This window comes from Egretta garzetta, unplaced genomic scaffold (genome assembly GCF_000687185.1).
Source record: "Egretta garzetta isolate BGI_Z169 unplaced genomic scaffold, ASM68718v1 scaffold60, whole genome shotgun sequence".
NCBI classification, from domain to species: Eukaryota; Metazoa; Chordata; class Aves; order Pelecaniformes; family Ardeidae; genus Egretta; species Egretta garzetta.
In genome coordinates, this window is record NW_009258269.1 from 261594 (window position 1) to 286352 (window position 24759).

At 38.4% G+C, this 24759-nt stretch overlaps 1 protein-coding gene across 1 annotated transcript in view; it reads left to right on the forward strand.

Annotated features, from left to right (window-relative positions):
* Positions 1-24759, forward strand: part of DOCK2 (dedicator of cytokinesis 2) — a 194826-nt gene that overhangs the window by 147475 nt on the left and 22592 nt on the right. Inside the window, exons 31-40 of the mRNA XM_035889022.1 lie at positions 1703-1803; positions 1900-1958; positions 3204-3352; positions 10299-10384; positions 16134-16290; positions 17453-17493; positions 18976-19066; positions 20164-20283; positions 22088-22177; positions 23494-23598. Of these exons, the coding sequence (XP_035744915.1) occupies positions 1703-1803; positions 1900-1958; positions 3204-3352; positions 10299-10384; positions 16134-16290; positions 17453-17493; positions 18976-19066; positions 20164-20283; positions 22088-22177; positions 23494-23598 (999 nt within the window). The remainder of the gene's footprint in view (positions 1-1702; positions 1804-1899; positions 1959-3203; positions 3353-10298; positions 10385-16133; positions 16291-17452; positions 17494-18975; positions 19067-20163; positions 20284-22087; positions 22178-23493; positions 23599-24759) is intronic.

Here is a 24759-nt window from a genome sequence, read left to right on the forward strand (position 1 = left end):
CCTGGAGTTACTAAGTGAATAAACACACCATTAACTGTAGTAATAAGGCTTCAATTTTCTCCCTATAATCTAGAACGATTTGAAAAATTTTCCATTTTACTGGTGTAATTACAGCTTCTCGAGGGACTGAAAACTCTAAATTGGTCAAATTAATCTTTTAAAATCTTTGATAAGGGTGGAAACCAGGCCTTTCAGGGCATAAATAACATTTATCCTGAGGAAAAAGGCTCCAAATTAGTATGTACTATTAGTGTACTGTCAAAAATTAGATAGAAACATAATTTAAATGTTTATATTAAGGGGAAAAAAGAAGCTGCTGCCTTATTAGTACTCATATTCAAATGTAGATATTAATAAGGCTGTGATTGGTTTGGGTGAATTCAGAGCATCTTTGCGTGGCGTAATATGTAACAGATTAATAACTGTCTCCAGTGAAATGCTCCTTGAGTCTGTGTGTCTGCACCAGGGATAACTCTGCTCTCTGGACTGTAAATACTTAAAGACAGAAACAGCCCTCCTAAGGGCTTTTAAATAAGCAAGTCTGCTCAGGAGAGCTGTAGTTGGGCCTCGAAGGGAGGAATAAATTAAATGCAGGATCCTCTTCATTTTATAGAGGATGCTTGAGAGTTTTATTTATTACAGGAAATGTCTGTATTTTTGTGTGTAGTTTTGTGTGTTGGTATCTATTTTTCCTGCATTTTTATGCACAAGGGAGTTTTCCAGGTTATAAAGGACAGAGGTCACTGAAGTTTTTGATGAAACGTTTTATTTCTAGGCTATTTTGTGTGGGTTTCCAACCTAGGGTTGTATTTCACCATATGAAATTAAGAGCTTTGTAGTAGTGGCATATGTTTTGTTTCCATCCTTTAAATTACCACTGCATACATTTACCATTGCCTTTTTACTGTCTCACTGATACCTACCACGCATGTTTTTAGATGCAGCTACGTTTTTAAAAGAAGGGTCTAAAGCCATTGCTGACCGCTTCAAAGCTTTTGAAAATAGTATTTACTTCCTTGAATTCATATTTCCCAGTGAAGTTTCTTTTTTCCCTTTCCATCTCTAGCATGTGAGAGCAGTACTTCATTTTGATTGTCTGGAGAACAAGTAATTTTGCTTTCAGAAACGAAGGGTTGTGCACTGGAAATCTAAGGGTTATACTTATGTTCAAGTACATGACTCAGTACTATTAGTAGTTATTTAGGGATGTATTTTGTCCTTGTTTCATATAGAGAGCTCTTAACAAAATATATTGGAATTTCACACAAAACATTGTTGAATTAGGATCCAAAGAGAAGACAGCAGATGCCTTTTGAAGTAGTTCTCAAATCCAGTGTAATTGCACTGGATGACTTTAGCTCCAAGTTGTTAAGATTTGCCGGCACGTAATGTATTTCACTCGTCCTGCTATGGTTCATGGTTTAACGTTGTTAGCTAATGAATCTCATATGAATCTTTTTTTAGCAATATTTATTCAGCTGCTGTGTTATTAAGAGCAAATGTGTAGTAGTGGTTATTAAAATTCATCTTTCTTGCTTTTCTGCTAATTGCATAATACTAATGATGTACATCTTTGCATAATACAAAAATCTCATATTGCTTGCATCGTTTGGTTTCATAAATTATTCAGCATTATGCATAGTTTAATGTTATTCCTGCTTTTCTCAAAATTATTATAATTTCCTTATATTCAATTTTACAGCTGTGGAACAACTATTTTCATTTGGCTGTGGCTTTTATTACCCAAGATTCACTACAGCTAGAAAACTTTTCGCATGCAAAATACAACAAAATCCAGAACAAGTAAGCAAAAATGTATACTTTAGCTTATGTCTTTAATTTTGTAGTCAATTGATGATAAAGGTAATGATAAAAATACCTTTTATATTTTTTTTCTAGATATGGAGATATGAGATGTTTAATTGGCTTTGCTATCCGTGACATGTGGTACAAACTTGGTGAGTAGGCAAATGAACTTAATTGCAGCCGAATCCATAGTGTATTGCTTGTCTCATTGAAAAATATCTGACATGAAGTGCTTTTGTAAATATTTCTGCTATTTGAACTTAAGATGTGTTTTCACTCCTGTGATTAAGCTTGGAATTGAAATGAGATACTGCTTGACTACGGCCTATATTTTTATTTCTGAGAGAACTCACAGCCTTCTCTCAGATTTGGAAGATGGCTGAAGTCACAAGATTTCAGAAACCTTATTTTGCTGAATTTGAGAACCAGATAAATTTTCCCTGAGAAGGTTACTGCTGGGTCTGAATCTACAGTTCCAGAGATTAGTAGGCTCAGATTTGGAATCTGTTTGGATTAAAATTCCCAAATGTTTTTACATTTGTTGTACAGCCATGTTCTCTTACCGATCCTTTGAGTTACATTAGTATGTCAGCCATATGAGAGGAAAATCAGAATCGGAACACTTTTTAGTTTTGGAACAAGTCTAGTTGTATTTTTGTTTATGAGAATATTTGTATCTCCTTGCAAGTTTTAGGCAGTATTGATATTCTTAAGAAGGGCATTGGATTCTGCTGGTGGTCTGCCTCACATATCAAATGTTTTTATTCCCCAAGAAACAAGCAGCATTTGAAGATGATCTTGGACCTGGTTGAGTTTTTTGCAGATTTGGGTGTTCACTGGCAGCTGATGTAACAGTTCTGCTACAAGATAATTTTTTGTGATTTCAGGGGTTGTGTTGTGTAGATAGTGTTTCTATCATTGGTTGCAATGCTTGATGCATTGGTTGGTTTGATTTACTGGGTGTAATGTTTTATGTTATTTAGAAATGAAAGCAAGTAATGTTTTTCTCCTTCATCACCTAGAAAGGTTACACCATGTGGCATTACTGTGTGGTGCTCCCTACTGATAGAATTTGGGGGATTCTTGGGGTTTTCTATTTTCTACTCTGAGTATTTAGAAGATGTCAAAAGCTGAAAAACTGAAATGTTGACTGAAAATGCCAACTCAGCCGGGATACTTGCTTATTTCTGGTGCTGAATTCTGGCATCTTAGAATGAGACTGTATCCATTAACATGCTTCAGCTTTTGAGAAGGAATGGAGATGAGTGACAAAGTTGTAGGACTTTACCAACATGGATGGTTGAAAACATTGCTTTAGGTGACTGCATGTCCTGAATGTTTTCCTAAAAAAATTTATTTTTTTTGTCTCAAATACCCATTTTGTGTTTCTGTTTCAGGCCAGAATAAAATTTGCTTTATTCCGGGGATGGTTGGACCCATCTTGGAAATGACTCTTATTCCAGAAGTCGAGCTACGAAAAGCCACAATCCCAATTTTCTTTGATATGATGCTGTGTGAATATCAAAGGACAGGAGAATTCAAAAAGGTACTTAAAGATACTCTGTGTGAAAATTCATTAAAATGTCATGTGGTCAGTTTATTTCTGGTAAATATGTATTGTGGGGGCTTTTCTGTTTACAGAGAGTAAAAGCCAAAATGGTATGAACAAAAGGAATAGACCTTGTGCAAATGAGCATAGGCTCTCCAGAATTATTTAGTTGGACTGAAGCAAAACTTCTGTCACAGTGACAGCAGTGAGGTGCTGGAGAGGTTGCAACCAGAGAGGTTGCAGGGTCTTTGTCAAAATTTTCAAAATTTTACTGAAAAATGTTCTGAGCAACAAGACATGACATTGAAGTCAGCCAAGTAGGTTAAGTAGGAGGTGGAATTAAATGACCTCTAGGGGTCCTTTCTAAGCTAAATTTTTCATTATACCCATTCCTTGTGACATAGACATTGATAAGCCAAAACTTCAAATTTTTAATACAGAATATCTGACAGAAATAGCAGTGAATAGTTAATTATATATTATCAGATTTCTAAGGAAATTCTAACTTTCCTAAATATTTGTTGTGTGAAAAATAACCAGTGTCAAGAACTGACATTCCTGAAATGTTTTCTATATTTCTGTGCTTACACATCCTATATTTGGGCTTACATAGTTATTGGTAGAATTAAAAGATAGATGTTTATTCTTGGTGAACCTGTGGAGTCTCCTATCTTTCTGAGCTAACAGCTATAAAAGGTTACTAAATGAATGAACATGCGTGGTCTCAGCAAGCTCCTCTAGCGCATGTGATTTATAATTGCTGTAAATACCCATATTTCTTGCTCTCAGTTCTTGAAATTTTACTGTGCACAAGGATTTCAGAAGGATGTGAGATCAACCCATTAGCAGAAACCAAGTTTGTCTGGCTTGGTGCTTCAGACAGATCCGTGTATAAAAAATGGAGATGTTTTGTGGTTTGATATTGAAGTGTGTTCAGGGACGTGGAGATTTCTTAGCTATATTAGAAAGCCAAATTGGTGCCAATGACAATTAGGCACCCTCTGTTTAAGTTAGAGGAGAAGCACCCTTTCCAGGGCTTCATTTTGGCACAGACACATGAAAATTTTTTTCTATATTTCTGCCAGCTTTTTTATTTATTCCAGTTCCAGCAACTGGCTTTTTTGCAGCTTGTTGAGAAACTGCAGGAAAGAATTTTCTTGTCCAGATCCAGCATTTGTGAAATTATTGCCTCTTAGAGAAGTAATCAATTCTCTACCTGCTGAATAAGTACTAGGAAGGATTTAAGAGGTGGATGATTTTTAACTGGTGTCTGACTTGCACTGTATTCAGAGATTTCTGTCTTACTGCACTGAGTCCACAGACTTCAGCTCTAGAAAATTACTGGATTGGATGTTTTTGCTTAATATTGCCTTGTCCTGAAACTGCCATGTACCTATGTTACCCATGTAGCTAATACACATACATACACTAACAGACATACAGCTTACATGTAGGAATTCTGAATTTAGCTCTTTAAACTTCTTTTTCAGCCTGGACGAGGCAAAGTAAATTTTTTTTCCCCCCTGTTTCTCTGTGTTTCAGTGATAGCTCTTTATTCTCTAGTATTGGTCCAGTAATGTACTGTTCCACTGTCAATCTTTAATTTGTATTCTAATTACAGAGAAAGAGGTAATATTAGAGCAGCAAAACCTGCAAGTAACAGGACAAAGAATTGTTCTGGACCACAGAGTATTGGTATTCCTAAGAAACCAAAATTCTTTGTGACCTCTAACGGAAAAATAAGGTTCACTCTTATTTGACATTCCTATTAAAAATAATTAAGAAATAGTGCTAGCGTGGTAGTCCTTTCCTTCTACTCAAATCAGAAAATGGGATTGCTGTTTCTACTGAATAATTTATAGTTTTCTCTGCGAACATTATGGGAAGTGTCTCTTAAATGAAGAGTCTGAGATCTGAAGTCATTAAGTATTTTGAGGAGCAGCGTAGAGCCTATTCAGGACACCACAGAGATGAAACATTTACTGCCAACTTCTGTTGAAATACTGGATGGCTACATGCTGCTCAGTTCTGCTGGAGTTAGTCCTGTACTGCCATTAATATTTCTCATGCACATACTACACAGGTTTGCAAATTCACATTTGGCAATGGCTTTTATCAGTGAGATGCCTACATAAAAATAAATAGCAATGTATTTTCTCAGTTTTCCCCTTCATGCAGACAGCAGAATATTTTAACCATTTGATGTCCATTGAAAACAGTGCTATTCATGTTTACGTGAACATTACTTTCCTACTCAGTCATCTTACAACATACTATACATGGTGCTGAGCTGGGGAAGTTGCCTGTCTATGCTGTGGTATGGTGTGTACACATGTATCCAAGTTCTTGTGTATCACATCGACCCTCTGTGAAGTGTTTAAATGTCTCTATTTGAAGCATATCTCTCCGGTGCAGCATTATAATTATACGAAAAATTTTGGTTTCGCACCTTTACAGCTGTGATTTTGTTCTTTTGACTCAGTCTAAGAAACATGAAGCGGTTGAATTTGCTCCTTCCTCCCCGGCCCTTGTAGAGACAAGAGGAGTGTATCAGAATGGCCTTTCTCCACCTAGCTTTTTGCTTTGTGTGTGATGAGCGTAGGAGTTGGGCCACTCAAGTCAGTGTTTCAAAGCTCCTCGAAAGAAACAACAGCCCACTTCAGCCTGCTGCCTGAAGAGCAGTTTGCAGCATCAGGCTGACCCAGTAGATCCGGGGTTGGATGCATGGCTTCCTGCTGTCATTGATGATACTGGTTGAGTAATCCTGCTAGTTCTTCTGTCTCGGTATGGAATTGTGCTTGTTGCTGTGAGAAGGGGAAACCTGAGAAATTCTACAGGGGATGGGTAGCGAGCATGCAGCATCTGTCAGTTATCTTAAAACTCTGAATTTGAATAGAATGTGGACTTTTTTTTTTTTTAGGTTGCTCTCAGGGATAGATCTAAGGATGTTTAAATAGAGATTTTTACCTATTATGTAGCTTATAAATCTGTTTCTTCAACAAGCTGTTTTAACATAATTGCACTTCTTGATTTCTAGGGGCAAAAAATTTGATTGGCTGATATTCTGGAATAACTTTGATCTTTGACATTTGCTGGTCCTGTTTACCTGAATGTCAGGACAAAAATGAAGGATATCAAATATTTTGGAAAAAAATGGGGAATACTTGGCCTTTGTTCTTGAAAAACGCTAAGTAATTTTTCTGGGTGGAGAGTTTTAATCATGACCTTACTTGAAGGAAGCACGTGTGGTAACGTGTTTTCAGTTAGAATGTCTTGTGCTCTACAGCTGAAGGAAGTGTCCCTTCCAAAACTAAGTCTGAAGCTATGCATGACCTGCTTGCGGTTCCTAAGGGGAGGAATTGTTTTGTTATTTGTAGCTTTGGGCTTGGCTGCTTCAGCCCAGGCAGGGCTCAACTTTTTTGGTGAGTAAGGAAAGTAAGGAAGAATATCTTGCGTTGCAGTTATCTGATAATACTGCATGTGAAATACTATAGTAATTCCTTCTGCCATGAAAGGCTTCCAGTTCTCTGACCCGGGATGATCTGGATCCCAGTCTGCCAAAGCTCTAAATCGCACTGAAACAATCCAGGGAGAAAACACTTATTCATACACTGAAAGTTGTGTGAAAGAAAAACGTGCAAATTTGCTGTGTTGGTACAGCGGTGAATTCTCTGTCATTTTTACAGTGCTTTTAATAATTATAGCTATGTAAAGCCAACAGAGCTTTATTTCAATATAGATCGCCTAGTTTTCTAATGCTTTCTCTGTGCTTCTCGATGGGTTAATAACTTGTCTAGAACCTTGTGGTAGATCTTTCCCACCTCTCCTTGAGAATACTATGCCAAGGTTTCCTTTGTCTGAAGCTAGAACTTAACTAGGACACAAATTTTTCTTTAGCACCTGGAAAAATCTCTTTTAGACTTGCTTCCTGCTTTTCTCACATGTCTTCTGACCTGCACTCTTCTGCATGCTTCTCTCCCTAGCACATGGGCTGACTCTCAGAGCACTAGCAATCCATCATTTTTTGTACATCTCTAGTTGACACATAGGGCAATAGAACAACAGCAATCCATCATTTTTTGTATGAAATACAAAAAATACAAAAAAACATCTCTAGTTGACACATAGGGCAATAGAACAAACATAACAAGCAGGCTTTTCTTTCTGCCACCTCACCACACTGCACGTAACAGTGTCAAGCATTCGCTACTTACATGGAATATTAGAAACAAGGAATGCATGTACATTTTGCCACACCTGAGCAATTTATCCATATGATACACCAAGGTTTTAGTAGAAATCCTGGGGTGGGGGGATTGAGACATGCTGTGACTGGATAAAGGGGACATTGACAGCCACATCAGAAAAATTTAAAAGTGTTGGCATTAAAACCCTGTAATTCTCTAACTGTGCAGATGCTTTACAAATCTGCATCGGGTTGTTTTGTCCTATGATGATATCTGAGCACGATACAAACAGTTGGATGGGAACAGAATGACTGTAGCTGTGCTGAGACTTTGAGGTTCATGCATCACACGTCCTTTCCGAGGGCATATCCAAGTGGTATGGGAACTCAGTGAATGTGTACGTCCTGGCTTCCAGCAGTGCTAAAAGCCCAGGCTGTGGATCAAGCTGATGAATCTTGGAATGCTTTTAAAAATTCTAGGGTTTCCATATATCAAGCCAAAAAGAGATGTCAAAGAATGAAGAATCAAAGAAAATTATCAGGCAAGAGGCTTAGAAGCAGTAAAGGCTGAGCACAGCACAAGGTCAAACTGCCCCAGGTAACCAGAGAGTGTAAAACGAATTGCCTCTGCAGTCCAGGCTAGAGGCTGGCTAGTAGCAGCATGACTCTGCCTCGAAGGGCATGGCCAGTGCTGGTGTACCTGGGTTTGTGCTGAGTTTCCAACCTGCGGTGCACAAAGATACCTGCTTCTTCACCGAATGATGTTTGAAGGTTGGGGAAAATTGTGCTAATGGGCTGGCTGCCTTTTAGTGTGGTTTTTTTGTTTTGGTTTCGTTTTCTTATAATGTTTTTTAAACCTACAGCATTTTAATATTTATTTCTGCTAAGCTTAATGAGTTGAATTATTTTCTGCCATGCAATATTTGTATATTACATTAATTTAAATTAGTTTTCTGTTTTCCAAGATCGATAGATTAGTTATGTTATTTTAAAACACTACATTTTTTTTTTTTAATTGTTTCAGATCATGTCTGAAGGACAACACTAGGCTAGTACACCCAGTCATTTGGTTCAAAATGCCTGGGTCTACACTGGACAATATTTGTGGGGGCATATTTTCGGTGGAAATCAGTAAATTTCCAACTGACCTGTTACTCTTTTTTTTTAACTCTCCACTGGTATTTTTAATTTTTAACTCTTTTGTATTTCTGTTACCACTATGAAACATAAATATGAACTATTTGAGGACAATTTTTGAACATGCACATCTTAATGCTTTGAGGTGCTTGAAAAGGGGGGAAAAAAACCTAAACAAACCATGTGCATGTGCTACAGTTTCTACTGTTTAAATTGCCTGGACATGATGCAGTCTGCATAATATATGGTAAAGGCATTGCAAGCTAATTACAAATTCTGATCTAGGCCTGTTAGACTGGATTAACCCTTTCAAAATGATAAAGCAGTTTCCTGCCTATAATGTATTGCAAAGGCTTTGAAACGACGTTGTACAATTGTATATTTATATTGCAATAATAAAATAACATTTTAAAGAGACTTTATATATTTAAAGTATGACCCTGCAAAGTGCTGAGTTAAAATATAATCCAACATGCACTTCCATTTCTGTAAGAGGCAATGGAATATCACCATGGTACATCAATGGTTTATTACCTAGAAATTGTCCAGAGATGTTGCCAGAGTTTATTACACTTTAAAGATGTTGAGCTATTGCCATTGACAATTTACATGCTTATTTGTAACAGCAATCTTGCAGGCTAGCATTATCTTCTCAGCTAATTTTTTATCTGTGTGTCAAACTCGGAAAATAGGTTTTATCTTTTTCTGAATATTGCAAGATACTATTCGCTTGCTTAATTATGTAAAACTACCTGAAATGTAAATGAGAGATTGTCACAGGGTGTAGCAGAAGGCAAGTAAATGATATAGATAACATCTTCAGATACCCAGTTTCAAGAAATTTGTTGTAGGAATGACTGAGCCCAGTAGTTAGGCTGAAGTTTCAAGGGCAACTGTGCAGGCTGGGATGTAGCGCTTCTCCATAAGCCAACTTAGGGATAAAAGGAAACCAGAAAACCGCTGGAGTTTTAAGAGTTGGCTGATTAATGGTAGCTAACAAGGTGTGACCGGTGGAGCAATATTAACAGGTTTTCTCTCTTTGTGTGCGCACAGGCTGCATATTCTTTTTTTTCACTTCAGAAAGGGGAAAAGGGTACTTTTTGACCTTACGAGTAGAGAAATAAGGCTTCTGAGGGCTCCAAATGAAGCAATGTCCTAACTGTAAAGTAAAATTGAAAAAATGATGCAGTAGAGGGGAAAGAATTGTGTTGAACTACAAAAATAGCTGTTTGCTGTCTTTGCTTATAAGCCGCTGTTTCCTGGATTAGGGTCTAGATAGACCTCGCAAATAGCAGTTAAATAAAGTATTGCATAGTGTAAGGTGGTTCATATTTTATCTGGGTGAAAGTGATTCTGCTTACTCTCAAATCAGAGATGTTCTATGAAAACCCATCATACAGACACTGTCAGCCTGTTTCCTCAGGTTATTTTATCAGTTTGTGCTGAGAGAGAGGTATGTAGAGACAGTCGGATGTGCATTCTTCAACTGGAATATATTCAAGCATTTAACCCATGGGAATACGTGATATAACCGCACACAGATATTCCTCTGATGCCATATTGAAATGTGTTCGACCTCTGGATATCGGCTCAGTGTTTTGATTTTTCTCTCTTGATTAGTTTGAAAATGAAATCATTCTGAAGTTGGACCATGAAGTGGAAGGAGGACGTGGGGACGAACACTACATGCAGTTGTTTGAGTCCATGTAAGTAGTGCATGAGAATAAATGCCTTCAGGACGTGGTTTTATCTTATTTGTTGCCACTTCTCAAGTTGGTAACCTCACTTGAAACCAAAATGGATTCTGAGCAGCTTTTTTTATCAAGGAACTGGAAATAGCACACTGTTTCAGTAAACCTGGTTTGAATTGTTGTTTTGCTCAGTGAAACTATTTTCCTGGTTGCTTTTCAGTATTTTGTGCTCTAGTTAAATCAGGAAGAAATTATACCTTGCCTGCATTTCTCTATCCACTTCCAAGCCAATATAACCAATATTCACCCGACTTTTTAGTCTTTCCCCGTTTTGCCTTATAACCTTTCTTGTTTTTATTTCACCCTAAGAAGGTATTTTAAAATGTCTTTCTTGCGTTTCTCAATGTCTAGATCGGACTCCAAGAGATTATTCTCTGAATTGGCATAAAGTGACTCTCCCAGAATGAGGGTATTCAAGTGCTACAGTTTAATACAAATATTTCTATATTTCTAACAGTCCTAAAGCCTGATATCACTGATATCTTCTTGGCTGCCCACATTCAGTTTTATTCTCAGACTTAATAGCTGCGTTTTCACTTGTGTCGCGTTGCGTGTGTGATGTATTGGGCAGTGGTGGAATCCTTGTGCCTACCTCTGAGAATTTGTTCCTAGCTTTGTGCCTTAGACTGTACCAGAGAGGAAGTACGTCGCTCATCATACGCTTTCTCAAGCATTGATAACCTAGTAGTTATTAAGCATAAAACTGCTGTAGCACTTTGGCTACACAACACAATCGATACACGCTTTGTGACATTGAGTGTGCACGGTTTTACTTTGTCAAAGCCTGCTACCTTGTTTATATCGTATTTTTGTGTAGGGGGAGCAATCTTTGCAAAGGCACATCCCTCACCAGGTGAAGCATGAAATCTTTGTGTATACCACCATGGAAAAAAGTCTACTTTGAGTGAAAACATAATTTTGTAAAAAATACTGTATTATAGAATTAAATAATAATATGTAAATATTATCTTATGTAAACAATATGTAATTATATTCTGATTAAATAGTATAATTTAAAAGAAACATCATTTAAATCACACGTAATTTAAATGTTTGCTATGTTAGTTTAATTTTTGTCCTATGAAGAGGCAGATAAAATATAGAGAGGTAGACTTGAAAAAAGTAAAAGTACTGACACTTTTTAAGCAATATGAAACTGTTCTTTGAAACTGATACACTGGCAAGGGCAGGTGAAGTTTTAAAAATGTCTCTTTCACTTCCTAACATGCAATGACTACGTAAGCAGAGAGCAATGAAGTAATTTTTCAATTTTGAATGTTTACTGTTTGGCTTCAAGTCTTAGGATAGCTAAGAGATGATGCGGACATGTTCAGACTCGCTCTTGCTATGACCGAAAACAGGCAAGTACGTAGTTTACTTAATCACACTGCAGCAAAGCCTCATCTGCGATGCCTGCCTGACCTGTCACTACAATTCATCATCTCCAGTACTGGGGATTCAGCTGACACCGTGGACATTTATTGCAGCGCTAAACTTTCCTTCCTGCTAGTAAGTTTTTTCCCAAATATCCACACTATATCTTCCTCGCCTCAGTTTAAGCCAGTTATTTCTTGTTTCACCCACAGGGGACATAAAGAATCATTTATTCTGTTTCTCTTTGCAGCAGCTTTTAACAAATTTGAAAGTTGCTGTCAAGTTTCCTTTGGTCTTCTCTTTAGGGTAAACAACCCCAATATTTCACTTCATCATGTGCAATGTTTTCTGGACATTCCTACAATGTCTACATCTATTTTGAAATATTACATTGCCTTAAAGCTGGAGAGGGTATTCAAACTGAGACTTTATCAATGTGAAGAGAAAAGCTTCCTTCAGATCTTGTGTATGAGACTCTTCGAAGTTTACTTTTTCTGAGCTGTGTAACATCGCTTGTCTTGTTTGCAGTTTACTCTTACTCAAGTGTTTTTGTAGAGAACCGGTACCTATCCAGTTAAACCCCTTCTTTCAGTCATGCAGTTAAATAGTCTCATCAAACGTACTGCAGAGCATTTGACCTTCCTGCCTTTCCAAAACACCCTTCTTTCTGTAATGTATCTGGTTTTCCCCCTTGATACTCTCCCATGTTCTACAAGACTTCAAGGTTTCCACATTTCTGAAGATGTCACTTCATATTCTCTCCAGATAATATTTTTTATTCCATCCTTGAAGTTGTTTAATGATGCCTGTAGAGGGGCAGTTGAAGCAGAGGCCATGACTTGTCAGTGGTAGGACCCTGTTCTCTCTGTTGTTTTTGGTTGGTTGGTTTGTTTTGCTTTAAATCTTCCTACCTTCACACCTTTCAAAGCAGGGATTTCAAACCTCTGTCCCCAACTCCCTGTTCCAACTGAACAGAGACCCAGTTAAACTGGGCTCCAAATTTATTCCTTTGGGCTTATTTTCATCAGCTAATTTCCTGAAGCTGTCTGCATTCCTGATAGTTCCAGAGCCCCCAGAACGCAGGTATTTAGCAGTGACTGTCCTGTGTGTTGAAGCTCACCTCTGTAACTGACGCTTACCCACACTGGTCGGTTGCTGGGATATTCCCCATGCCCAGTGAACTAAATAGGAGCAGCAGAAGTTTAATCTCTGCCAGGCAGATGTCTGTAGTCCTAAATGTTAGCATGTGCGGTGGCAGCGTTATGGCCTGTGCTAATGAATGCTGATCCAGACAACACCAGGGACGAGTTGGGATAAGATGGAGCAGACGGGAGGCTGCTCTCAATAGGCAGAAGAGATGAGGCTCCCCTGCTCTGGGAAATGGAGGAGCATCTAGCTCTGTGAACACAAGTTGTGCTATGCCACTTTTCCTCGGGCTCAGAAAATGAATTCTGGCATGTTGTACTTACTGGTACAGGCACAAGAGAAACGAGCATTTGGAAGCTTCCCAGTTCCCCATCATTGCAGTGGCCTGTGTTATACAGTTGCTTTCTCAAGCTTTATTGAAAATATTTTTTATTTTAAAACCTCTATTTTTTTCAAGCTCTGTTTAAAAATTCAAAGATTTCTTGCTCCCTCCTGGGGAAGAAGAATCTTCTGATGTTTAATGGGTCTTTTTTATTGGGATTATTGTATGAAGCTGAGCAAGACAACTTTTTAAATCTTCCCTCATGAGACAGGTATTCCTCCCTCCTGTTCATTTTGTAGTTCTCCTCTAAGTGTACTCCAGTTCATCTTTCTGTAGTGACTGGACTTATGTACCGTATCCTGGGTGGGATCTAGCAATAGCTTGTGCTTTATGTCAGTGTTTTTCTACTTGTATTGGAAAGAAATGTGATCCCTTGGTGACTCATGTTCATTTAGAAGTCAGGTAACGTTCATAGGTCTGCCTTGTTTGCTGTCACTCCAAGTGAAACGATGGCAAAAAATTCGTAATACTCACTTAAATGGTGACTGTACTTCCCTTTTTAGTGTCTTATCCTGTTTCTGATACTTAGATATGTAAAATAACCCCATTTTTCCTGTACAGTATTTCAGTCTCCTATACAATTCTGAGGCTTTCTTACTTTCTTTTCCACAAATACCATTTAACGTGCTCTAGCCTATTCTGTCGGCTGTCAACTCTTCAGACCCTTTAGTATTTAACGTTCCATTTGCAATATGTTTAATGCCATAAGCTATGTTTCAATAATTTATTTAAAACAATCAGTTATTGTTTCAGAATAGTCAGATAACAGCAATTAAAGGATTCTGGTTTTATCTGTTAGCCTCTGTCTGTCACATCTTGTACCATGTAAATGTTCTTTCAGACGTGCACATACACACTCGCTCTGTCTCAGCAAAATAACTCTGTGTGGGATCTGTGCAACCGAAGGCACAAACGTTAGGTGCTGTGCTTGAGTTAGAACTTTGGGACTGGGTCCCATCCTAGGCCAAAGCTTTGAGGATTTCTTTGCAGTTGAAGTTAATATGAATGTGTTTTCTGAAGAAAGTCTAAATAATTCTGAGGAGCAGAAAATTATTTTTGCAATTAATTAAAAATTAATACTTTATAATGAAAGTATGAAAAATAAGTGTACTTACATTTAATAATTTATTTTTAACCTTTATTTCCCTATAAACTGAGCGCTGTTAATGAAACACTAAGAGGTCAGAAATTAATAATGTGTCATTGAAACTGCGCAGCATAATCACGCAGCATAGTTTCAGGGATAATTTTGCAATTGCTAGTTTACTTTTACTGTTTTCCTGTGAGAATACATGGTAGGGGTTGTATGTTATTAATAGAATATGCCAAATATACATGTAGTTATTTCGTGCAGTATGGTGGGTTGACCCTGGCTGGACGCCAGGTGCCCACCAAGCCACTCTAGCACTCCCCTCCTTCAGCTGGACGAGGGGGAAAGAAAATAAGATGGAAAATAACTCATGGGTCAAGATAAAGGCAGTTTAATAAAGCAAACGCCGTGTGCAGAAGCAAAAGGAAAACAAAATACTTATTCTCTACTTCCCATCAGCAGGCGATGTCCAGCCACATCCCGAGAAGCAGGGCTTCAGTACGCATAGTGGTTGCTCTGGAAGATAAACGTCATAAATAACGAATGCCCCCCCTTCCTCCTCCTTTCGCTTAACTTTTATTGCTGAGCTGGCGTCACGTGGTATGGCACATCCCTGCCATTGGGGTCAGCTGTCCTGGCTGTGCCCCCTCCCAAGGCCTTGCCCACCCCCAGGCTACGGGTGAGGGGGGCGATGTTGGAGAGGCAGCCTCGGTGCTGTGCCAGCGCTGCTCAGCAGCAGCCAGAGCACTGGTGGGTCACCAGCACCTCGATGGCTACCAGCACACAGCACAGCCCTGGGAGGGCTGCTAGGGGCAAGACTAACTCCGTCTCAGCCAGACCCAATACATGCATATATAAATATATATGTGAATGCATACACCTGTGTGTGTGTGTGTATATAAACCCCACAGTTTGTCAGATGGAATCCCAATAGAAAACCAGAATGCTAAGGAGCGGAAACAAGCTATTAAAGGGAAAAAAAAAAAAAAAATCCTTAATGAGATGCCGGTAATTATTTCACAATGTTTAAACAGTTAAGCTTTGAAAACAAAGCTATGACAGTAACATGAAATACCTACTCCTAAATCACTTCAGCACTTTATAGAAACAGCATATGCTAATATTTTGTTCATGTAAATTGGCATCTGCCGATGCATCTCCTACATTTTTATCAAAAGAGAACTAACTGCTTTTTTTACTCTGCAGAAAGTTTATTGTTTGGTTTTGCTCATTTCTCAAGGGTAAATTGCTCTGGTGAGTTCCTGTTTGTGAATGTCTTTTGTGACTTGTAATTTACGGTAGTTTGAACTTTTTCCTCACACATAACTGTACAAAGAAAAGGAAATGTTTATTGCATTTTATGTTACTCAGTAACAAAGGACAGCAAGGTCTAATGTGTACTGCACTAGTGAGGCATTCCAGAGACTTGAGTCTGTTATGCCCCAGATGCAGGTTGCTCCATTCTGAAATGGTGGGTATACCCTCGAATCTGAAGTCATTTCCGGACAGGAAATGTTTCATTTTTTTCTTTTGGTTGATATCCCATCTCTCCTCTGGATATCTAAATTACCAGCCCACAAGGGGAATTCCCAGTGCATTCTGCAGTTGCATTAGCCCTAATTCAGTGTTTGCCTTCAGGTCCAAACAGGTTTTCAGCTGATGGGCCACTAATTTTCACAGTATTGTAAAAAAAAATTCTTGTGTGTTTGCAGTCTCACAGAGTGTGCGCGTCAGTATCCCAGCATTTTTAACTTGGTTGAAAGTTTTGTCAGCCTAGTTAAAGGCCTCTTGGAGAAACTGCTGGATTACCGAACGGTGATGAATGATGAAAGCAAGGACAATCGCATGAGCTGCACTGTGAACCTGCTGGTACGTTCGCTCTTGTAATTCTTGTGTGAGAATGGGGAAGAGCTTTAGAATCCATTTACTAAAGGTGGAGGTAAATCTTCTCAGGGGTAGGAGTGGTTGACAATACTCAGTAGTGATTTAAAATCTGAGGCAAGAGATTTTTCTATCTCTTTGCGTGGATATGGGCACAAACCTGAAAGCAACATCCACTCAGTTCTTTGGTTTTGCTTGTATGTTTTATCTGCTTTGATTCTGTGGATAAACAAGGACGCCTACTGTTCATATACCTTTACTTTTTGATAGGCTTAACCTAACAGAGGGCTTTTGCCAGTTAAGTTTTGCATGAGGAATGAACCCACTTGCTGCTTTAGCAACTCAACACGGTTTTTAAATCTGGGGAAGAAAGCTGCAAGATACGCTTGCAGTAAGGTGCCAGGAAGATGTGAGTCTCTGGTCTGGTTCTAGGCCACCCCCTGATTTTTTCTGTGCCTATTTTGTGACGAGGATATCGCATATTGAGATTCCTCCACTGGGAAATTCCTCTCAGCTGAAGTGAAGGTTGGAAAGAGAACATAGTCAATACCTATTGCACTCACATACTCCCTGCTCCTCAGCAGTCACTGCGTAATGTGGTATAAAGTTCTGCAGCTCAGGAGGAGGCAGTTCTTGTCACGCGGTATGCACAGCCTTAGTGCCTTGCACCCCTGCAGAAGTGTTAACCTGACAAAAATGTGGTTTAGTCCTGAAATTCGCCCCTCTTTAAAGAGGTATTGCACAACAGTGTTACAGATCAGCAACCAGTGTTAGCGATCAACTTAAATAAATACCAGCTGCTGTTCTGGCCGTCACGTGCAGCCAGGGCATTCAGTTTATGACATTAATGCATTTGGATAACCATATTTTCCTCTTTTCCAACAGAGAAACTTTCACTAATGACTTCATTAGTGAACTAGGAGACGTATACACTCATATATGTATATACATATGTATAATAATAACATGTACTAATACCTAATTAAAATATTGATGCAGTAGTGCCAGTTTAAACATAAGACGGTCTGTAAATAATATGTTTCATGTGCTGTCCAGCTACCAAGAAAAGCAAAACCTCAGCATGTGTATTTTTATCTTGTGTTTTAATAAAAGATGCTAGGAGATAACTTTTAAATGTTTGTGTCCCTAGAACTTCTACAAGGACATTAACCGTGAAGAGATGTATATCAGGTATGGCAGTTGTTCTGTTGGATCCATTTTGGAGAGGGCAAGAATATTCTTTTACAAATTCTGGTTTTATCATTGTACTTGGATTTCTGTTACTTAATGTTAGTTTACCATCCACAATGACTCTGTCGTAGCCCTGGCTTCCTTTATATTCTTACTCCACTGTTTGCTTAGCCTTCACTGATTTGGAACCTATCATATCTATTCAGCAGCAGCATTTTTGCCCCAGGAATCAACTTGTAGTTGATCAAATCACTCAACGTTCATTCTCTCTTGCTTTAAATAAGAAAATGTAGCTAGATTTGAGGTTTCATGGAGGATGTCCCATACATTTAGAATGGCAGGAAAAACATTCAAGTTTTGTAGAATTGCGTAGGCTGCCAGGTCTTTTTAAATATGCAACACTACGAGCAATGCAGGGCTCCTAGTAAAGCATTTTTCTGTAAGAGCTATAGCTACACTGGCAAATTCTTTCAGATGTGACACGGCTTCTTACTGTCTCCAGCAGTTTTGCATATGAGCTGCAGAAGATCTTGCTGTTCACAAGCCCACTATTTCCTGCCTCTCCTCTCATTCTGCAAAACCCACAGGACAGCCTGCACCTCAGCCGCTGCAGTGCAAAGCCCAGAATCTCAGCTGAAATGGGCACTGAAGGTGATTTAGAGCTAAACCTGGAGCTCTGAGCTGGAGTGGTCAAGGAGAAACAACGCGCTCTCTGCGGGCATCGCATTTTCATTTGGGTTGACAACTGGGAATAGTAATGCCCTGAACTGCTACAGCAAGGTGTCAGAGTTCCTACGTCAAAAATACTGTTGTGTGTAAGAGGATGGGATGCACTTTTGCTTTCTGGCTGCTGGAAAAGATGTGGCTTAAGTCACATGATGGGCAGTGGTTGTGCTGGTAGCAGCCATGCCGCCCCAGGGATCAAGGAAAACACTGGCCACATATAACTTAGAACAGCTCTTCTGCTCCTACCACCTTCCAAATTGTACAGGGACTTGCTTTGTCTTTCTGCTCTGGTATTTCCCATTTTCTCCTTTACCCTGTGTTATCTGTTGTGCTTGCATCTATTTACGTGGAAAGTGTTTATGTGCAGTTGGTAAGTGCCACAAAGAAAGGCAGCTATCTTCAGTAACAGTCCAGAAAGAGTGGCCTCGGGGGCCTGACTTAGACATGAGTCTAGTAGTTCTTCTCCTCTTCCTCTTTCTCTTCCTCTTGGAGCTGGAGCTGCCAGCCCTTCACAGGAGGAGGTTGGCTTTTTCTCCTCCTTCTGTGCCCAATGTTTCAGCGTACAAAGAGAAGACAGAAAAGTCTGAACAAACGCACAGAGCTCCAACCCCTCTCAAAGTGTCCTTGAAGGCTCTTTGGGTAGTGACTGCATGACACCTATGAAGTTCCCGTTACAGAGTTGATTGAGAACTTTTTGACACTTGGTATTCCAGTTATGTCAATATCCAGCCTAATTCTTGTTCTCTCCTCTAACAGATATTTGTATAAATTGCGAGATCTTCATTTAGATTGTGAGAATTACACGGAAGCAGCATACACCCTTTTACTCCATACATGGCTCTTGAAGGTTAGATTTCTCTAAACTCAATATATAAATGAGCTTTTGCAATTTTCAGGTTTATAAATTAAACAGTGATCATCTTACCTAATGTGCAGTAAATCAAAGACTGTTTTCCAGTGGGGTATTCAAGTTTCTAGTTAAAAGTACTGTAGTAGGTCATACAAAATCAACATTAATTGTTGAAATTTTATTTTTAGTAGGTGATTAAAAGCCATGTATTGGTTAAACTAAGTATTGTAGCAAAAATAGATTTACTTTATAGTGAGAAGATTGTGTGTAAATTCTGAAGCCATTTAACTTCCACATGATTTTCATTTTGCTAATTTCTTACTATCCCAAACATAACAATGATGAAAATTAAACACAGTTTTTTCCAGCTATCGGGGGGGGACATCTGACTCTCCATTTTAAATAATATGTATCGCTCTGCCAAACTATGTTTGCTTTCTTTTGTGGCTGGTAATTATTTTTCACTACAGCTAATGTTTATTCTCATTGTAACTGATGTTATCAGTAGAAATGGTCAGTAAAATGCATTTCCATTTCAAGGGAGAATTCAAAATGTAAATGTTCTTCAGCACAAATTTGACATTTATTATGGAATTTCTTTTAGTGCAGAACCATATAAATTGGCTTTTCACAGTGCTATTTTGCTTAAACTTAATTTTGACTTTTTTGGTCATACAAAAATATGAGGTATATTGTATGTATTAGTATAGACAAAGAAAATATTATATGCAAATATTTTGATACAAAAAATCAAACCCACATCAGTCAAGATGACTCCACTGAAATAAAATGAACCAATTTTCTCACATAGTTTTTTATCCAAAAGTTTTGAGTGGGGTGCAGGAAGGAACACAGGTTTTCAAAATGTTGTGTCTAGTTCTGGCTATCACATGAAATACAGCACTCATTTGAAGAGGTAATGAAAACATTTCCAGTGCCTTTCTCAGTTTCTTTGTGGAAGGGTAAAAAAGACTGGGGAAAAAAACACTTAGAAGAGCCCAGGGGACCAGTGTGTGTGTGTGTGTGTGTGGACGTGTTTGTGTCAAATGTTGAACACCAAATTCATATGGGTTTTTTAATGTTTTTATTCTCAGTGGTCAGATGAGCAGTGTGCACCCCAAGTCATGTCAACGGAGTTCCAGTGTTCACAGACCTATCGACACTTGAAAGAGAATCTGTATGAGAAGATCATAGAATACTTTGACAAAGGAAAGGTAGGTCTGTAGAGTTCTTTCCCCTGCCAAATCTCTTTTTACTGTGTTACTTTGTATAGCAGTATTTAATGAATATGCTCTGTATAAAGCGTTTGGGTAGGAAATCCTCTTTGAAATGTGGGTCAAGTAAAAATTGCGTCCTGAGGGTTTATTCACAGAGTAGATCTCTTCTATATGAACATACTCCTCCAATAATGATGTTCACAAAGAAAAAGGGCTTATATAAATATTTAAGTTATATGTTTACATGTTACATGTTTATACTGGTCACAAGCATCTCTGTCAGGCAGTAATAAAATAATAAAAAATGTTGAATGTACTTTCCTAGGAGAAGAATGCAGACTACACAGATTGCATTTCTAAACTGTTCAGTCATTATGTCCCCAAACGTCAGATGTTTCAAAATGGACATATTTGTTTCAGAGAAGTCTTGAGAATTGCATCCCAAACTTAAAATATAGTGGTTTGATGTTCTGTACCTGGGTTTAGTTCAGCTTTTTTAAAAAAATCTGTTCATAAAATTGCCTGTCAATACAATGACATTAGAGCTGAGATTTTTAGAAATAAAGCAAAGGGCTAGAAAGGGGAAAATTCTGCAGTGCTGGATAATGAATCTTAAGACCCAATAAGGCCTTTAGTCATTATGTCCTGTTCAGCTGTAGCCAAAGGTATGACAGGGGAAGGCAATTCATTACTGCATCTTGTAAAATAAAGGCACAACTCCTCCATGAAAGTCCCTCTTATAATTCAGAAGGTAGAAAGTTTTTGGTGCTTCAGCACTGTGCAGGAAAATGCAATGCTATTTATAACTTCTGAGGGGTTTTTTGTTGGCATCTAAAGTAACTACGATATAGCAGTCCCCACCCACTGTGTCAGAGTAACCCAATCCTCCTGGTTTCTGATCTACCTAGCATTTGGGTTCTCCTCAGAAACATCAGAGGAGGTTTGCAGGCAGCTGAATCCAGCTGTCGGGTTCAGAAGTACCAAGCCCAGGAGTACACGGCACCATGAAAAAATGGTCATAATGCATGTGACCACCAGTGTCCCTGCATCAGTAGAGAATTGTGCTCAGAGACCCCCTTTTGTCTCCTCTGTTCTGTAATGATGAGAAGACTGTCAGAATCGAGAAATATCCTCAAGAGAGGGAGTTTCTGTCTGCTTTAAGACCACTTTTGTGCTGTATACGTTAAGTGCCTACAGCAGACGAGAAAAACTGCCCCAGTCTTTCCAATGCAGCTCTGTAATTCCTCACAGTCATTTTCGGAGGTAGCTATTAAGTTGTGCGGAAAGAAACAAGCTGCTACTCTGGGCAAGTGGCAATTTAAGTCTTGTAATTTTTTTAGCTGACTAGGAGAGCTGTCATATGCAAGGCCGCCTGTGATTATGTATGCTGCAGAATTTCCTGTGAGATGAAGTGTGTTTGCTGTGAGGAGAGGCAGGCGTCGGTCCCCTCATACGCTGCTCCTGTGCTTGGGCTGCATTCTGCATGTTAGGCACCTTAGTGATTTACTCTGCTTTTTAAATATATCTGAAAGGTTAGGTGATTTTTTTTATGATCTTATTGTAAGAATAAAGTACATTTACTTATTCCTTCCTATAATGAACCATAAAACACTTATTTTTTACATTAATCTGCTTTCCTGAAGTTTATGATTGCCTTGAGTCTTCCATTCTAAATGTGCAGTTCATAAATGGCTGCAATTTTAAGATAGCATAATCAATAAAACTGTAGTTAAACAGTGATGTGTTAAAAACTTGTTTGTTGGTACTGGATTTACTTCTTGAATATGTGGTTGCCTTGCAGATGTGGGAGGAGGCCATATCTTTGTGCAAAGAACTTGCAGAGCAATATGAAAAGGAAGTGTTTGACTATGAGCTTCTAAGTCAAAACCTGGTAAGCTTATATACAGATCTTAAGTTATTTCAGTCACAGAAATTAGTACTTTTGAGCTTTCAAATGATAGAGCTGCTTATGAGCTTGTTGTCTGCAATTGATTTTTAATTCATTTATCTAAGAGTTGCTATGTTTTATTGTAACAATCCAGTGGTAAAGTAGAGTTTGATGAAGAACTGTGTGTTGAAGTTGTATCGACATCTGATTACTGAGGTACTTTGAAACTTCCATAGATGAAATAAACATGTTCTTGCTTTGTGCAATTTCAAGGCCATGTATAAAAGAAATAGAACAGGTTTTAGGGTAGAAAAAGCACCTGGATACATTTTTTCCCCAATATTTTTCTTTAAATTTTAGGAACTCGAATCCTGACAAGACTAAAGAATTCTGTCCTAATCAGGGACTGGGGAAGTAATACATCACAAGGAATTAGAACTAGGTCCAAAGGCTAGAAGGAAGATTTTAAAGGAAAATTAAATGTTCAATTATTTGTTTACATTTAAATGGAATTAATCTGAAAAGAATCCCCTCCCCCACATACCTTCCCCCCTCCTCCCCCCCCAAGACTCTACCCTTCCATGGGCTTTAATAAATGTTTGGGGCTCACTCCATAGATATCCCTCAATCTTCCACAAGCCATGGGAATCAAATCAAAACATGATGTTCTTGAACAGTGTTGTGTACAAAGAAACTTTCTTTTCCTCCCAATCAAGTCTGCTTTTATCATAAACTAAAAGATAAAGACCACTTAAGTTGCAGCGTTGCATGTCTCATAACATGGGAAACAAAACCAGTAAACCTAAATGACACTTCGTATTTTACGGATGACGTTGTTCTAAGCCCTTTACATGGTGTGTGTCCTTAGCATGATGCTAGGGCAAAAGCTTGAGTTGATCCACACCTCAGAAAACATCTGAGGCAGGAAGGTTTTCCGGATATATTATTTCAGTAATGTTATCAGTTAAGCATTTAAAGTGTAAAGTGCCAAGTATGACCTTGGTGTTTGCTTTTTTCTTTTCATGTTAGTAAATTCAGGGCTGGCCTGATTCTGAGCTCGGATAATTGAAGCTGAAGCCATACCCATTTAGCTATGTGTTACATTTGCATATAAATGTAAGCAATATTTAATGCACCACAGCAGCATCGTGTGCATGTGCATGCTAACTGATTATTGCTATGGCCTATGAACTAATAATCGATGGCTCTTGCATATCTACTGATAGCTGTAGTACATGGCATGGTACTACTGTAGAGGTTAAAAAATAAATGGAAAAAAAACCCCACAGAGAAGTAATTGCAGTTGGTTTTGCTTTCAGATTCAACAAGCAAAGTTCTATGAAAACATCATGAAAATCCTGAGACCCAAACCAGACTATTTTGCTGTTGGGTATTATGGCCAAGGATTCCCTACATTTCTAAGGGTAAACCTGTTTAAATTCTTACTTTTTTCACCTATTTTCATATGCTTCTAAAAGTTATGAGTGTACTCTACTAATGCCAAGTGAGTCTCTGGGGATATTTGCCGTGGATTTAGTTTTGCTTGGATGCAGACTGTAGTCAAAATCTGAATCGTTACTCGTAAGAATATGCATGAGATGTTTTCAGATGAGTTTATGTTGATTCTTTCCCTTAGTTTGGTTGTGGAAACTGGAGGACCTATCAGGTAGGGAGGGTGACGCATGAGAGCTAAATGCAGCAATAGGATGTAATTTGGTAGGGGCAGCTCTTACGGTACATGTTTCTCAGATGAGTCCCCACACAGGTTATTGATAACTAATGGAACATCGTTAACTAACGTATTCAAATTAAATCCAAAATTCTGTTTCACATGTGGTTGGTATTTTTAGTGGGCTTTATGATGAACTGGCAAGCATTTCAGATTTATATTGCCTCTCAGCTACAACTGAAACGCATTACGAATGTAGGAACAGCGTATTTTTCAGACCAATGCACTCTATAGCCAGATATTGCGTCTTTAACTGTGGGAAATGGTAGATAACTAGGGTAAGGAAGAGTATAATATAGGGCAGGTGCATAGCGATATTGACCTGGTGTATTCAAAACGTGGATACACTATGAATTTGTTCAGTGTGATACTGGTATTTCTTCTTTTGTTTTCCTGTTTTCTTCATAATGACTGAAGTTCAGATTGCTTCTTTGATCTCTAATATGCATTGAGCTGCAATGTGTGCACCAGCTGTCTTGTATTACTCTTTTTTTTTTTTTTTCCTGAATGGTAACAGCTAGTTGGTATCTTGGGACAGTTACGGTAAGTTTGAACTGTTGTCATTTAAACAGACTTCTATACACTGAATCTACTTTCTGTTTTCTCTACTTTTCTCTATTTTTGACTACCATGTGAGAAATCAAGACTCCAAAGGGTCTGTTTTCAAAAGAAAAGTGCCAAACTTAGGAAGTCATGCACAACTGCCTTTTACTTTAGCTTTTTAAAAGATCGTTGCTTTCTTTTAACCACAGTAGTGGATGTCTTCAGAGCTTAAAACTAACCTGAGTATTTGATGTTTTCTCATAGGGAAAAAAAAATTCTTTTCTTACATACTACAATGAATATGGTAGCTTCC